The 16,697-nt window shown below is 37.3% G+C and overlaps 1 protein-coding gene across 1 annotated transcript in view; it reads right to left on the minus strand.

Annotated features, from left to right (window-relative positions):
• LOC128142330 (dynein axonemal heavy chain 5-like) overlaps positions 1–16,697 on the minus strand; it is a 167,695-nt gene that overhangs the window by 144,127 nt on the left and 6,871 nt on the right. Inside the window, exons 5-15 of the mRNA XM_052788315.1 lie at positions 14,665–14,751; positions 13,179–13,250; positions 10,188–10,289; positions 9,083–9,269; positions 7,765–7,930; positions 7,565–7,658; positions 6,366–6,464; positions 4,856–5,037; positions 2,992–3,111; positions 2,100–2,301; positions 290–385 (exon numbers count right to left, since the gene is read on the minus strand). Of these exons, the coding sequence (XP_052644275.1) occupies positions 290–385; positions 2,100–2,301; positions 2,992–3,111; positions 4,856–5,037; positions 6,366–6,464; positions 7,565–7,658; positions 7,765–7,930; positions 9,083–9,269; positions 10,188–10,289; positions 13,179–13,250; positions 14,665–14,751 (1,407 nt within the window). The remainder of the gene's footprint in view (positions 1–289; positions 386–2,099; positions 2,302–2,991; positions 3,112–4,855; positions 5,038–6,365; positions 6,465–7,564; positions 7,659–7,764; positions 7,931–9,082; positions 9,270–10,187; positions 10,290–13,178; positions 13,251–14,664; positions 14,752–16,697) is intronic.

Here is a 16,697-nt window from a genome sequence, read left to right on the forward strand (position 1 = left end):
CACCGGGATGAAGAAAGAAAATAAACTTCAGAAAAATAGGGCTACAAAATTGGTAAGGAAAGATGGAACATAAAACTGGCACGAAGTAACAATGAACATTACCTTCCAGCACTTCTGCAAGCGACTTTTAGAACACTTGTAATAGGCTTGATGTCCTCCTACATTATCTCAAGGTGGCCACCAGTAAAGTACAGAACACTGGCAGTAATGAGCGAGTTCAGTAGGAGCCGTGGGTACTCAGCCTTTCTGAGCATCAGAACAAGGGGCTTGCATTTTTAAAATTACTTACAGTTACGGTCTTCCCAAACCAGGAATCCACAAATTCTTGTATGGACTCGTACAATGCTGCAATTTGGTTCTTAAATTCAAGGTAATCTTTTTCAAACTAGAAAAGGGTAAAAGAAAAAAAAAATCATCTATAGTGTTGCTTTCATTTCATACAAAATTCTTTCCCTGAAGTTTTTGGGGAATTTGCTTTATCTGCCCAGTACATGTTTTCAGCACTGAATTGAAGAGAACAGGGACAACACCAGTAACAAAGGCATTTACATTCTAAGCAAAGCAAACAAAAAGTAAGTGTTAAGTTATATGATTAAAGCCTCATCTTCATGAACACAAACGAGCACAGAGGAACAAGGACAGGCAGAGGAAATCTAATAACCTAATCAGAGAGAACAGAGCACACTCATCAGCTACTCTCAGCACTACCACAGCAGAGTGCTCAGCTCACTGTCCAGGTATGAAACCCATCAAGATGAGCAAACTGGCAGGCTCTCTAGAACATCTTACAGACTACAGGAGGTTATTGCCTAGGAGGTAAGGGACTTATTACAGTTTACGGGGGAAAAGCATTTTGGGACTGCACAAAATGTGTTACAGGAGTTAGGGGAGAAGCAAAGGCAGAGATCAATGTAGTTTGGGGAGGAATAAGTGTGGGAAAACAGAGACGCAATGGGTAAAAGGAGTCAGTCACATGTGAACAGGTTGCTGGTCAGTACACTTGTCTGGCCATGATCTGCACCTGATCAGCATGGTCTGTCTTGTCCTTTAAACTAAAGAAAAAAGGGTAGATTTAGATTAGATATTCTTTACTATGAGGGTGGTAAGACACTGGCACAAGTTGCCCAGAGAAGTTGTGGTGGATGCCTCATCATTTCAAGTGTTCAAGGTCAGGGTGGATAGGGCTTTGAGCGACCTGATCTAGTGGAAGATGTCCCTGCCCATGGCAGGGGGGTTGGAACTAGATGATCTTTAAAGGTTCCAACCTAAACCATCTGATGATTCTATGGAGACCGTGGGTCACTGAGGCTTGCGCACCTGCGGAGTCAGCAACTGGAGAGACTGGAGTGTATTGAGGTCTAAGCATCAGCAACCAGAGTAGGAACAACGAATCATAGCAATTAGAGACACTGGAGCATGTGCATACTGTGTGGGTGTGTATGTTGCATGTAATGGCTAGACAATATCAAACCAGACTAGGCAGCAAATAGGACAGAGGCATGGGAACCAAGTGTTGGAGCAGCCATAAGTCTGGGCTGGATACTGAAGAGACCTGAATGGTCTAAGAGTTGGCTACCAAAGGGACCTAGAGGCCCAAGCCACCTACCAGAGAGATGGTAAGGTCTGAAGGTCAGCTACTGATAAGCTGCCCGGCAGAGAAAGACCTGGGGGTGCTGGTTGACAGCCGGCTGAATATGAGCCAGCAGTGTGCCCAGGTGGCCAAGAAGGCCAATCGCATCCTAGCCTGTATCAGGAACAGTGTGGCCAGCAGGAACAGGGAGGTGGTTGTTCCCCTGTACTCGGCACTGGTGAGGCCGCACCTCGAGTCCTGTGTTCAGTTTTGGGCCCCTCACTACACGAAAGACATTGAGCTGCTGGAGCATGTCCAGAGAAGGGCAACCAAGTACTTTAATGAAAACATTTGAAATAAAAGCCAAATTTACTCAAACACTTTCAAATTGTATGAAAAGATATGAAAGTAGTATTATTACAGCAACATACTATATGCATTGTTATAAAATTTAATCTTCTTTGCATAACTCCCGTGGAAAGCATAGAATTAAGGGAGTGATTGTCAGACAAGTGCTGAATGTATGTACCTCTTTTTTCCTGTGATCCAGAACATCGTACTGTTTGGATTTGGTGTTTGTAGCAATGCTCTGGTAATGAGTACTGATCTCTTCAATACCCTCTATTTTTATACGCTGGAGCTCTAAAAGGCTTTCCATAATATTGCTCATATCTGAAATCTTCTCCAAACGTTTACAGAACATATCAAATTTTCCAAATATATAGTTTTCACTAACAAAAAAGCAACAAAGGGATTGTTATGCAAATCTATTTGTAATAGATTTTTTCTATTTAACCCACATATATTCTACCAGAACTGCTACCAAGTTTCACATAAAAAAATCTATGCTGTAATAATTACAAATCAAGGAAAAACTATTTTAAAGTAATGGATATAAACCAGAAAATGCTTAATACTTATATATGTCGATTAAAAGTCTTTACCACATTTCACAGGAGTTACTTTTTTAAATAAGACATTTGCAGATCAAAATGTGAATGTACAATACTAAGAAATGTCCCATGCTTTAAGTGTCAATACAGGTAAAATTTCCCTTGGTATTGTGATAGACAACCCAGCCCAAAGCTGACTAAATTCCTCTGCAGTCTTTTCACTTATATTCATGACTCAGATTTCTTGGGATTTCAGACCACATGTAAACATATGTATTAAATTAACCCATGCATAAATTCCCCTGAAGTCCCCTTGGACATCTGCTAAATCAACAAGTGACTGGCAAAAACCTGTCACTGGTTTATTCCTGAATAAAAAAAAAATCTCTGTAAGGGTCATATTCTGATTATAATAAATGCTACATTTTAATTGAGTATTTAGCTTTTCTGTTAGCCAGCAGATATAATGACATCTCATTTATAAATTGTACAAATTAATATGATTCAATATTAGAGTGTATTATTTACCTGAAATCAAATTGCCTGTCACTTGGATTTTCCTTTAGCTCCTCCCTAATTCTCTGAAAGGATGTTTGGTACTTTTCTTTGAGCAAAATGCATTGTTGTATCCTCTTTAGCAATTCTTGTCTGAGGAAGAAAGTACAGAATACAGAAAATTATCCTAAGGAGGTCTTCAAAAGAGTACAAATAAAAATAGAACATTTCAGTCAGATATGCAACTTTGCAAAGTAAGAACACAAAATTATACATTACCTGAAAAACATTCAAAATATGAGGATTACATTAAAAGTTTTTGTTTCAAATTTGTTATCTAGATTGGATATTTTTAGTTTAGTTTTTTTTGTCATCAAACCAAAACTTTCACAGCATAGTCCAGAAAGGACTTACACCAGGTAAACCCTGGCTACTGAATGACTGCAGTTTGGCCATTTCTCATCTTCTGTAAAGTGGGTATTGCTGACGGGTTTTCCTTCGTTTGTTTCTTTGTTTTTTCTAAGCAGACAAGACTGGAGAGGTATTTTTCCAGACTACAGTAAGCATGAGGAAAGTCTTGTTTCTTTAAAAAGATGCACCAGGAAGATCTTGGTTCCTAAGGCCACAGATAGTTACATCTTATTACATAGTTGTTCATTAACCCTGAGGTACTACTATACATGAGATACATAGATGAGGCATGGAAATTAGCCATAAGCCATTTACCCAAGACTGTTGCTCCACTTTGGCTTTGTCTTTCACCTTCCAAAAGATCACTGGGAATTAAAATGATAGTCAAACTTTATAGATTGAAACAACTAACTGGGACAGAGAGAAACTTCTGCAGGGACAGCAGCAGCAAATAAGTAAATAAGAATGTCTCAAAAATAAATTCAACAAAAAAATGTATTCTACTTTTATTTACATTCATTCTTTAGAAAAAACATAGCCAGTACTTAATTGATTACAGGTAATTTTTGAAAACTTCCCTTTACCCACACCAAAATACAGGAGGAATCCAAATTATTTGTTAGATTTACTTTTATGTCTCCTAGGCTGTTACCTCAGTGTCACCTTTGACTTGGCTGGAATTTAAGCACAGACATCCTGACAGTCTATGTATTGATGAAGCTTGTAACACCTTTTCCTTCTCAACTCAGTAACTATAATCTTGCTCCATTAATACTCTTTCAAGAGACTATTCCAATCATTACTTTTCTAGCTGATAATTTTAGATGTTATGCTCATCTTAACCCCTCTCTGTGTTTCTCCCTTCTCTTTTGCATGAAAATAATTGAATTGTTCTTACAGTGTGTGTTCTTCCTAGGCCATCTCCACTTAACTTCTCATCCTACAGATACACTTGTTCTGCCAGTGACATCAGCATTCACCACCCACTTGTTAAGTTTCGTACAAACACTTCTGTGCTTCCACTTATGCTGCCCAACCAAACTGTCAATTTGGTCCTGGTATATATTGTTCCCTTCCTCAAACTGACTTTCCTGTCCACTAACAGCAAAATACAAATCTCAGATGGAACTTTGCCAGTCTGTCCTCAGAGCTTCTTTATGAAGAACCTTCGCTCCCAGTTCTAATTGCTCAAGTGTGTTTTTGTCTAAAAAAAGCCACGGGGAAAAACTATCGAGTGTTGTATATTGATATACATTACATGCTTTCTCATAACAGTTTTTTTCACAACACATAGTGAATTTGTTTTTGCAGAGTACTTAATTCTACACAAAAAGAGTAGTCACAAGCTTAAAATTAACATGGGAATCAGTGCCTGGAAGGAGGACAAGGGGCTACTTAAATTTACCTTTCAATAATCTTGATGACTAATCTGTAATTTTACTTCTAGTGTTAACAAAAGAAGATTAAATTATTAAAATTCTATCACCTGTCCAGATCCCAGATTTTTGAAACACCTTCACATAGATACATCTTGCATGTGTTAATCATTTGATTAGTGATTTTAAGAAGAAGAGATGTCATGTGCTCTGATGTGTTGTAGTATGGTGATGTACAGTAGATCATACAGACAGTATTCATTAAACTGGGTACATGTTCCATCATTGTTACCTACAACAGGAAAAAATGGGAAAGTCAGCAATTCGAATTTCCTAAAAATTAACACAACGGAAAATGTGACAGCTCTGGGAATATGTTTGTCAGTGGATAAACATCTTTTTGATTGTAACACATTGTTCTTGTAGACATCTCATTATGAACTGGACCATCCAATTCATTTGTGGGGACCTAACACACTATGACCAAGAGAAAAAAATGGGGAACAGGTAATGAATAAATTATTACATTTTCTTCCAGAGTGTGACTTTCCAGAGGAAAAAGAGAGGCTGTACTCTTTTTGGTCATGGCCTCCAGTATATGAAGGTGCTGTAGTCTGCTTTGCAAAGGAATATGCTGCCTGAGGAAAAGAAGCCATACACTGCTACAAAAGAGTTGGGCTGCTGTAGGAAGGACAAGAAGAAGGAAGTTGGCCTTTGCTTATTTTGCCTAGATCTGTACAGAAGAGAAATCCAGAAGGGGGAGGCAAGGCAACAATAATTTCTCTCTTACTGAGGATACTGAACTATAGAGTTTTCTGTCCCACAGAAAGATTCCACAGAAATGCATGCAAGCCAGATATACTGAGAACCCAGAACAAGAGACAGTGACTGGTCTAGAAAAGGATAAAAAAAGGATGGTATCTAAAAGTCAAACCCAATATGGCAGAATGGTGAATATTTGCAGAAGAAAAAACAGCGTAAACCAGCACTGAGTTCAAGCTTTGAAAACAATATTTGGAAAAATTGTAAGCAGCTGGATTATGTGTAAATCTTCTGAACCATGTAAGCTTAAACAGTTTTGCCTGGTGGCTGTATCTTCAAAATTCATGTTCTCACTTAAAAAATGAAATCTGAGACCCACATGGTTATGAAAATAAGTTTTATCATCTTAACCAGGATGACAGTAAATATGTGCTATCTACAAGAGAAACAGCTTTAACCTGTAAAATAAGTGGAAGCTGCTCAATTCCAGCTCAACTGAAGGCTTATGATAATTCTATGATATTTGCATTAAAACAATCACAAGTAACTGCTAACTGAAGCATGGAGACAGGAAGAGGTACTATATGTAAGGCTCAGTATCAAGTTTGGAAAAACATAATCTTTTGCTTATTTTTCTCATGCCCTTCAACTATCTTCTGAATTGACAACTGCCTCCTAGCATTACCTCTGGCTTATTCAAAATCTGTAAACTCAATTCACTTAATGCCAAATGAGTTAAGCTGTCCACTAATCATTAAACATAGGACTTAAATACTGAAAAGAGAGTATCTTTCAGCAGCAAAAGCCTTTCCTTTCTTTTCTGAATTTCACAATAAGTGCCTTTAGAGCACTACTTACAGGCGAAGCTTTGGCAAGTGGACCAAAAAATTTATCCAATGTATATAAATATCTCACGTTGTCTTTAGCTTTATTGGCAGCAATTGTTATATTACCGTCCTGAAGGGAGAAAAAAAAAGAAATAGAATTAATACTGTTAAAATTTACTGAACAGGTTCTTGCTCTTTTACAGTGCATGCTACCACAAGACCATGATTCCATCTTGCAAACATCTTCTCACAGAAGTTCTCTCAAATAAGCCATTTCTTCTTTACACAAGAAATAACTGCTTTTACATGTGAAAATTGGTAAGATCTACCTGGCAACCAGCAACATTTCGGATGTGATTTAGAGAACTCTGTACTTAGACCCCCAAAGTTTTTCCTTCCTGATGAAAGTACAATAGTGTGGTTTTGATAATCCAACTTACATTTTAGAATGGTTTTAGCATGGTACCCATTCTACCCATTAGACAAGACCCCTAAAATGTACCAGGGTCGTTCCATCATTTTTTAATAAACATTTGTTAGGGGAAAATGAGTTCACAACTAATGCCTCTATATCCTTCTGTTCATGACAGGTGGAACTATCCAGTACTTAGGAGGCAATTCCATATGAAGAAAGAAATCTAGTTCATCATCCTTGGCTCATCACTCAGTAAGATGACACTGTTTTCCTGGTCTATTTTCAAAACAGTAGAATACCTTCTTAAGTGCTAGAAGATCCACATTCTGGTGTTTTGAGGGGGAGTCTGGCTGCACATGGTCCAGCTTATTTTCTGGCTTGCCTACAATTTTGACTGGTAAGTTTACATTACAGATATCCATTTATCTGAAGTAGCAGTTATGCTACAAAAAGCCAGCTGTCAATAATTCTAAAAGCAATATGATGAACTTTCAGACATCTCTACAGTTGGCCTGTACAGGGTACAGCTGGAGAGAGACAGAAAAATGTTGTATTGCTGCATTGCTTTACTTTTGCACAACCATTCCACCCACTATGTTAATGAAAGACACATTACAGAAGCATTGACTTCTTCTCAAGTTATCTACTTAACTTCAGAATCATTGGTGTTATATGTTTCAACAAATGGATAATAAACCACAGTACAAAACCAGCATAAACACTCGAAACTATTTTTAGCATTGTGTTCAGTTCTGTGTGTATTACAAATACAGTACTGTACTCATTTAAAACTTTTATTAAGACATAGTAATTACCAGCTCTTTCCACTGCTTTAATGTCTTTGATCTCGCTGCCTGAAGAATACTTATAATTTTCTTTACTCTTGAACTCTTGATCTCATCTAAAAGGCTTTGAAGAAAGAAATATATTTAATACTCTCTTTGGAATGAAAGTTTACATTTATTTTTAAAAAGCCTTTTTTTTTAGACTGTGAGAAATAATACAGGGATTTAACCTGTTAAATGATGACATTCTTGCCTTCCAGTGTTCTAGCTCTGCAGATGGACCAATGTCATCCGCTTCTCTTCTCATTTGTTCACTCTCCACTAAAACTTGTCTGATCTGTTTGATCCAAATCATGACCACTTCTTCAAGTTTCTCAGTGACCTCTGGTTTACTGCCTTCAAAATCATAGAATGGGACAGTCTCATAAATACCAAGAAATAAATACAGATTTTTAACTAAAGTGAAATGTCCTTGTCACGCATAAACTGAGACTCTGTGTAAGCAGAATATATTCAAATCACTGACCAACAACAGGAAAAGATTAAGACTGTAACAAGATGCACATGCATACAACTTGTATCTACCTACAGTGAGTTCATAAGGAAAAAAAAAATACAGTGATGTGGTTTTGGGAGAATCATGTTTCAGAGGTCCAAGAAATGCATTAACTACCATGTGCATCTTTTTCTGCTTGTATTTCCTAAGTAAAGGCTTACTTTACGTTTCTCTCTTTCTGCCAATGCAGCTTATTCCACATTGAAAGCATCATGTAATGGACACCATTATTAACAGTCACAAAAACTCCCTAAAATTTATAAGTCAGCACACCTTTTAGATTGCCCTAACAGCTGAAAGAGTCCAGTTCACTTGGTGCATTATATTTAGGACTTGTGAAGCTTGTACTACTAAATGGATCTAAAGAACTTGTCCAGCTATATAATGTTATTGCCTTATCTTAAGAGTCACTAGTTCTTCTGTGGAAGCTGTCCTGCCATAGGCTCATGTAGGGTTGGGAGGGATTGCAGAAGTATTGACTGGTTTGGCATTATTTCATTCTGAAAATCCATGTGGTGATAAGAAATGGTGGAAAGCTACTGTTCAAAGAGATATAACTACTCTTTTTCTTACATGTACATATATGTATATACATAAATTTTTATAAATACATCTTGTTTTGACTCACAGCCCCCAGAGCCAGACTTAATATTGGATAGGATTTCCCCGGTATCAAAGAAAGTGAAGAGTATACACACTAGTAGATGGCTTCACTCAGCAATTACTTGGCCAGCAAACGAGGAGGAACACGGGCCACTGCATACATGGTATGTCAAGGAACTACCTAATCCTTTAAGATCTATGAATTAAAGGATGGGCAAATGATTGATGATTTTATGACTAGACAGTCAGAAACCTGGCAAGAGTAAGCAGAAAAATGTATATAGCTCAGGAAAGACGAATTAATTCTTCAGAGTAAATTTTTACTAATGACATAACATTTATTTTATAAACAGCATCATTGTGTTTGCTTTGCCATAGGAATTACTCACCTGCAGTTATGTAGTCAGATGGGTTCTGTAAGTTGCTGACATAAATATCAACATCCACTTTTGTGAGCTGAATTTTACCTTCTATATTCTGCCTTGATGATGACAAAGTACCCACAAATTTATCCACTGAATACAGAAAGTCTTGTATCTGGCTGTTCTTCAAGCCTTCTTTCACAGCTCCCCAGTTCTGATTATTTTATGATTTATGCCAAAAAAAAAAAAAAAAGGTAAAACGAGGGTCACACTTTCTTTTGTTTTTGGAACAAAAAAGATATCTTATTTTTCATTAGAAAGGTGTTTCTTATTCATGGCAGTACATAAATATTTATCAGTATGCCCTTTAAAATACACTCATCTGTACTATAACATAAATACTTTAAAGTGTGCATTGATTTAATTATTCTGTTAGACAAGAAAAGACAAACAAGCAAGAGGCTCTCAAGAAATAAAAATGTCTCCCTGCTCTCACTGTCTTCACACTGAATTGTTGTCTTTTTTTTCAGTCTGATTTGGCGCTCTCTGAACAGAGAAAACAGATTCTAATCTCTCTTTCTGCTCCTGGATGAGAGAAAATGGTAGCATATGGTAACAGCGTACGACACCATCATTCTCGACAGACACTGAGCTTCATTATATTTCCTACCTCTGAACGTGTACTTCTGGAGGCAACAGAACCAATTGTGATGCTTTGTGAGTGCCACAGAACAAAGACAACTCAAAGAAGCTGGATACAGTTCTTGCTGTCCACGCTTTACAATAAAATCATGGACTGATCCCTTGTGCTGCCGGAAAGACTTGACACTTCTTTCAATCCAGGCTTAATCTAGTTTTAATTAAGTTATCACAGTTTTATCTTAGTATGGCTGCTATGCTATGTTCTCCTTTGTCATGAACATTACAGCTGGTGCTATTGCTTGAAAATAAACAATAACTATATGAATTTCAAACACTTATATACAAATTGCATGAATGCCATAAAGGCGTATATTAGACTTGTATCTTTTTGTATCCTGTTTTATGTTCAACTGATGCACAAACAGGACTGCAGTAGCTACTTGCCTTAATTCCACATGTTCTTGAGAAAAAAGACTAGCTATTTGATTACCTGTTGGGATTTAAGTGCTGGTATCATGATTTGGGACAAGAAAAATTCCAGGCCCTGAAGGATATTTCCTTTAATACAATCAAATATGCCAAAATTCACCTCCTTTGGGAAGAAACAAAAATTAGCAGAGTGCATATAAACTTCTGCAACATTATACTATTTGAGTGAAATTCAGACATGTGGCAGACATATATACAGTCCATAACTACGTAGGTTCCATGAGGATATTGCCCCCCAGCTACTCAATTTGGATTGGACATAGACTAAAATTCAGCTGGAAATTCCAAGACTTGCCCTTGAGTTTGAGTCACCAGAAGAGTCAGTCCCATATTGTAGCAACACTCCAGCAACCAATTAAAATTAACCATTTAACATCAATGCACTAATTAATCTTCAGACAATTATACGTCTATATTTCTCTTTTACAGGAACAGCTTCCATCTATCATAAATGCCTAAAAAAAGAACAAATGTATCAGGCAAGAAATGCCTCTCAGTTTCACAGTTCTCTCCAGTTCATTGCTAATGAACTTATGCTTAGGAAGCACTTCTTTACCGAGAGGGTGGTCAAACACTGGAACGGGCTTCCTAGAGAGGTAGTCGATGCCCCAAGCCTGTCAGTGTTTAAGAGGTATTTGGACAATGCCCTCAACAACATGCTTTAACTTGGTCAGCCCTGAATTGGTCAGGCAGTTGGACTAGATGATTGTTCTAGGTCCCTTCCAGCTGAAATAGTCAATTCTAGGCTATTCTAGTTAATGTGAAGCAAGAAGCAGTGAATTGCTGAAGCAGGGGACAGGAAGAGACAGTACTGGTGAGTGAAATTTTACTGCTGAACATAACGCATAAATAGGAAGAAGTGAGGGATTGTATCTTTTCCCAACATTATCTGCTTATGGACTGGTTGGTTTTTCTGCTACTGGCATTTTGCTTACAAATGTATACATCCTGAACATGGGCCATGTGCTTTCTGTGACCCATACTGGCTAGCCATTTCGGCTCTGGTCATGTCTCTTGTTAGCAGAGAGGGAGTCTCATTTAGAACTTCTGAACTGCACAAACATACACTGATTTTGCCTTTATCATAATGAATGCTTCACTGATATGGAGGAAAGCATACTGAGTTCTGCCCTGGAAGCTTCTACTCCCAACTTTTGCCTGTGCAAACACAGCAATTCCAGAGTGTTTTAGGAATGGCACCTACAAATTAACTTTTGTAGAGGCTTTGACATTCTTGGCTATCTTGATTACTGATTTCACTAATGTTTTTCTTGCTAGTTCCCCACTTGCATGCAAAAGAAGAGCATTTAAGACATTTAGTTGTTATGCATGGGTGGAGTAATTCATCCTAGAGGTATTAAAGTATTATAATGCCACTAGAGTACAAGAGGGTAGAAAGCTCTTTCTGAAAAAGTGGATGAATTATGGATGACAATCAAGGCATCATTCTGCTTGAAGAAGTGCTTACAAGGAAGACCGGGTTTCTTTGCACGTCCGAGCATGTTCTGTGGCAGGCAATGCCCACAAGGTTATTAACAAGGAAATGCTCCTAAACTACTTCCTTCTGCAAAAGGGTGCACTAACAAAATTGCAGAAGGAAAGGACGCAATGTAATGAAGAAGTGAACTGACCTTTATTTTTCCCCTTCAGATGCTTTTAACAATGCCAGTTTCTCCCATGTGACAGTGTTTGCATTTGTTGCAGGGAGGGGGAGACAGGGAAAATTCTTTCAAGACTTCTGCATCTCTAGGACAAGGTCGACATACAAGCTGATCCATTTCTTTCCACGGGACACTGAATATTCAGCTATTCCTCTTGAAAAACAGGGGCAAATCCATGTATTTCTAGGGAGTTCTCAGGTTCTCCTTCCAACTGTTCCTACAAAGCTCTTTGGGATAAATCAAAATTTGCCAAACCAGTCTGAGCCAGAGCTCCAAGCCTCATCAGTGTGAAGACTGGCTCACTGAAAATTAGGGCTTGTTTTACCTTCTGTAGCATCTAAAAATATTGCCTCACATAAGGAATGAAGTTTGATGACAGCTACATGACAGTCCCTGCCAAAAGAAGGTGATCACAAGACAGCCACAGAGAGAAGGGACCAAGACAGCTAACTGAAGAGTTTGGACAACCATTCTGACAGGTACCCAACTGAAGCAGCGCAGTAGGACTGAGAGGGCATGAGAAGAGGAAGCCTAGAAATTACTTCTACACCCCTGGATGACGTATTTGTAAAAATATTGTTACAAAGCAAGTGACTGACAGAAACTGAAGTACTAATTTCCATTACTGTAGCTGGAGAACAAACTTACTACAGCTTTGGCCTGCTCAGATGGAACACATCAACCTATTAGTGACTAATAAGGAGAAAATCTGTACAGCATAAAAATGAGTGCATCAGTATCTTTGAGAATATGATTTCAGGTTTATTACATTTTTTCTGTAATGTCTATTCTTAGATGTTAGTGTCTGGATGCTCTTCTATTACAAGTATTTCCCAAGAACATGAGCATCTCTGAAAGTCAGAAAAGGCTGTTACAGTACATTTCTCATACACTACTAAAGCTATTAGGGGCAGGAAAACCTTACTCTAGTTAGTTTCAAGTATGATCTTTATTTTAAAAGTTCAAAAGATACAGTTATTTAAGTAAGTGCAGCATTTCCATAATTTAGGCTCATTACTTAAAGAAAATCTCCTGGTTTAGGTCTTCATTCCCTATTGCCATTAAAAGTTATATTTTAATGACTGATTAATAATGAATTTTTCTTAATTAAAATCTTATTTTTAATAATATTGCAGTAGCTAATTTCCAAATCATTAGAACATTGCTTTATCATACTTACTCAAATGAAAAAGAAAAAGAACTGCTGTTAAACACAGAACTAGACATTTTCATGAAAGCACTCCCGACTTCTTTTTCTGACTCCAGTTGCATGAATAAAGGTCTAAGAAAATATTAAGTACACTGCAAACACTGCATGATTTTGGTCTGACCTGGGAAACATTTGATGCAGTTATAACTTTATCTGATGTCCTTAGGAAAAATGCACAAGTTCCTGTAAAGTCCTGTAAAAAGGACAAAACGCCTACAGTTAAAAAGAATACACACGTACAGTAAAAGTAATTTACTTAACAACCTAAAAATGGGCTGAAAACAAAATTGTAAAAAAATAATTACTCAAAAAGGTAGTGAACTGTTTGTAGGATATTTGAAAATCTGTCTCTTTCAAATCAAATACTGTTTTTTCTCCACCTGACATAAGAATGTCAAAAATGCCCTTCTGGGCAGACCAGTCCAGTATCGCATCTCTACTAAGAAAATGCAGTTCAGGGAGAGCTTGCGGACTAGGCTGCTTCTGGGCTCCATTCCTCTTGTATTCCCTGACCACCTGCAACCGTTGTATGAGAGCTGTTAGATGACATATTCCTGTCCAGTCATTTTAGTACCCATTTATGGACCTATCCATGAGATTGTCTAATCCCTTTCTGAATCTGCCAACTTAAAGTCACTGAAAAAAACTAAAGACATCCTCAGCTTTCAAACATTTAAAGTACTTTTCATAGATACTTAGGCCAGAATGGATCATCTTAGAATGACATTTATTTCATTTTTTAAAAAGGGAACTCAAAGATTACTAAAAACTTCTGATCCAAATACTGTTTAACATGTATTTTCATCTTTTCAATGGACCGAAGTAATGTAGAAGTTTCAAATCAGTACTGCAACAACGCTTATTTTTAATCTATTAATAATTCAACAATAACAAATTTGAAAAGCCCTTCCAATTGGTCCAACTAGCAGAGGAATGAACCTCACTTCTTCTGTGAAAGCAAGAAAGAATTCTTCAGCTATGTCTTTTCTAACATAACAATGTTAATATAAGCTCATCGAGGCAAAAAAAAAGACATCACCATGCCTTATTCAAAGAAAATTGTATACGATACACTGGATTCACCCCAAAAGAGATGGAAAGAAAGAAAATTAATCAGAAATCTTAATGACTACTCTGAATACACTGCTGAATAATGCTTAGACATTACAGTGAGGAGGTTGTTATAAGAATTTGAATGGAATAAAGGAATTATTAAAGATATTTTTGGAGTAATGTGCAGTATTATTATATGAAAGGAAATAAAAAACCACTGAAGAACTGCACTTTTAAACTAGAAGCGCACAAGCACTGGAAAATACTTAACATGCAGTCATTAACAAAAATGGTAGGATCTGCGATTTTTTAACAAGGGTTTATTTGACCTGCTCTCCTCTCAGATAGGCAAATACATTAATCACTACTTCTTTACTGGAGAATTCCAACCTCAGCTCAAGAAATGTTGGGAGATCTTGCATTATGAGAACATGGTCTAAGTACTTAAGTATCTATCCAAGAATTGCAAAAAGCTGTTTAACACTGCACAACTGTTATGGTTTTTTTCAATATTTTCCTTTTCAAATGTCATCTAATGAATTTTTCAACCATACCTCAGTAGAATCCATGGTAATAAATAACTTCTTCAGAAGCAAACTGTTCGTTGACCCATCTGACCTCAATGATGCATTCGACTTTTGCTAGCAATTAAATTGTAAATAAGAGGTTAATAAAATAAGAACTATTATCATATAAATACCTCATCCTATTTGAATTTGTGAATTATAACTAAGCTCATTCTGAATCGATTAGTAATTCCCAGACAGAAATTGTGAGGTTGGCTTTATCTGGAGAATAAGCTTTGCATAAATCTCACAATCCCCAGTAAACAGTTTCATAGCCCTGTTCTTTCAGAAAAAACTCAAAGAAGAAGGGGGAAAAAATCTCCGAAAATATAATGAAATTAAATCTAATGTGTTTCCTAGAGCAACTTCCTCCATGGAAACAAACTGGATGTCTCACAGAAAGTCATGTGCCTGGTCTGCAAAGTCATAATGTAATTGTGAGTGGGACTCACAAGCAACACCTGTCAGCTAGATCCTGCCAACAATGCAAAGAAATTTAGTTTTCTGCCCATGCCTTTAACCATACATCACTCTGCAAAACTTTCTTTCTGAGAAGCCTTGCTGTCACTGGTCCCTCTCCACTGAGATGTATCTACAACTTCTTCTCAAGACTAATAAAGACCTGCTTCCCTCTAATTTTCTGTCACTCACTTTGAAAAATGATCTGTTGAAACTTGAAAGAATGTAACAGAAAATAATGTGGAAGAAGCCTGCAGGTTTATTTCTCTTTCAAGTTGAGGAGAGGCCTCTTCCTAAAAAGTCAAATGTTCAGCTCCTGCTAGACTAAATGTGTGATGCATGATACACAGTGGTGTCTCTCCACTTCTACCCAAAATCAGCATCTTCTAACCCCTATGCATGTCTCAAGTGAATATCATGCACCCTAGATGGTGAAAAAAAGAGATGAGCAGCACTGAATAAAGGATCTTTGACAAATCTTGGTAAGAACATGCCTACTAGGTCAGGCCAACAGTCTGCCCTGGCTAGTATTTTGTCCCCAAGAATGGCTAAAAATGGATAAGAACAGGGCAATCATGTATGATACTGCCCCTGAGTAATCTCCAATTCTCCAATATGTTTGAAACCAAACTGTTGACAGAACAGTCAATGTAATGAGATCTCAACTCATCCGAATGGGGTGGAAGATGCTGGAGATGGCATTCATACTTTCCATCAGAAACATTTATTTTTATGCTGTGTTGCTTTTGCAACAAAATTTTCATAAATTCATATTTTAAAGTTTAAAAAGACCAAAATAAAACAAAAGTAAATGCAGAAATGAAACGTTTCACTTAACCCAAGCTGGGCATTTATTTCTGGCTTGTCAGTTAAGGAAAACAATTTCAAGATTTTTAGTTTCATCTTGATTTAAGTCAGAGAACAACATGTTCATTCCAGAAATGTGCACGCACAGTCCCAACGAAAGGAAAAACTGATTAAACTGTTTTGACAGCTGAGCTGATCCTGTGCTTTGCAGTCTCTAAGCAATTCCAGTAACACTCAAAAGCTCTTTTAACTTATCTAGGTTATAATGAATCTGTAATTCATTCTTGCACTTAACTGACGATCAAGCATTATCAATCAGTTTTTCTCCCCCACAAGCCTAAAATACCACCACATGGTGAGTTCGCTCACCCTAATGTGGCTCCTCAGTGGCATAACCTGAAAGGACTGAGGAAGGATTTCTGCAGTTCAGGAAACCCACAACAGTCATGTTAGGCAATTTCAAGGTCACTTGGCACCTTCTATTATCACACACTCAGTGGAAGCTGAACAAATGATTTTGCTTTTTATAAAGAGGCTTCTCCTTCTCAAAACTGAAAGGGAGAGAAATACATCTTGGGGACCACAACTACCTTATTTCTAGTTATAGTTTTCCAAGCTTAAGATTATTTTCCATGGAATGGGACAGACCTGAACATGAAGCTACCTTAATTTAGAAAGAAATTGCATCATTTTTCACCCTCTTGAATCAGTGCTTTTTCCATAGTGGGGTTGGTGCAGTTCAAACCAAAAGGAGA

Source organism: Harpia harpyja, chromosome 5, assembly GCF_026419915.1.
Source record: "Harpia harpyja isolate bHarHar1 chromosome 5, bHarHar1 primary haplotype, whole genome shotgun sequence".
Taxonomy (NCBI): domain Eukaryota; kingdom Metazoa; phylum Chordata; class Aves; order Accipitriformes; family Accipitridae; genus Harpia; species Harpia harpyja.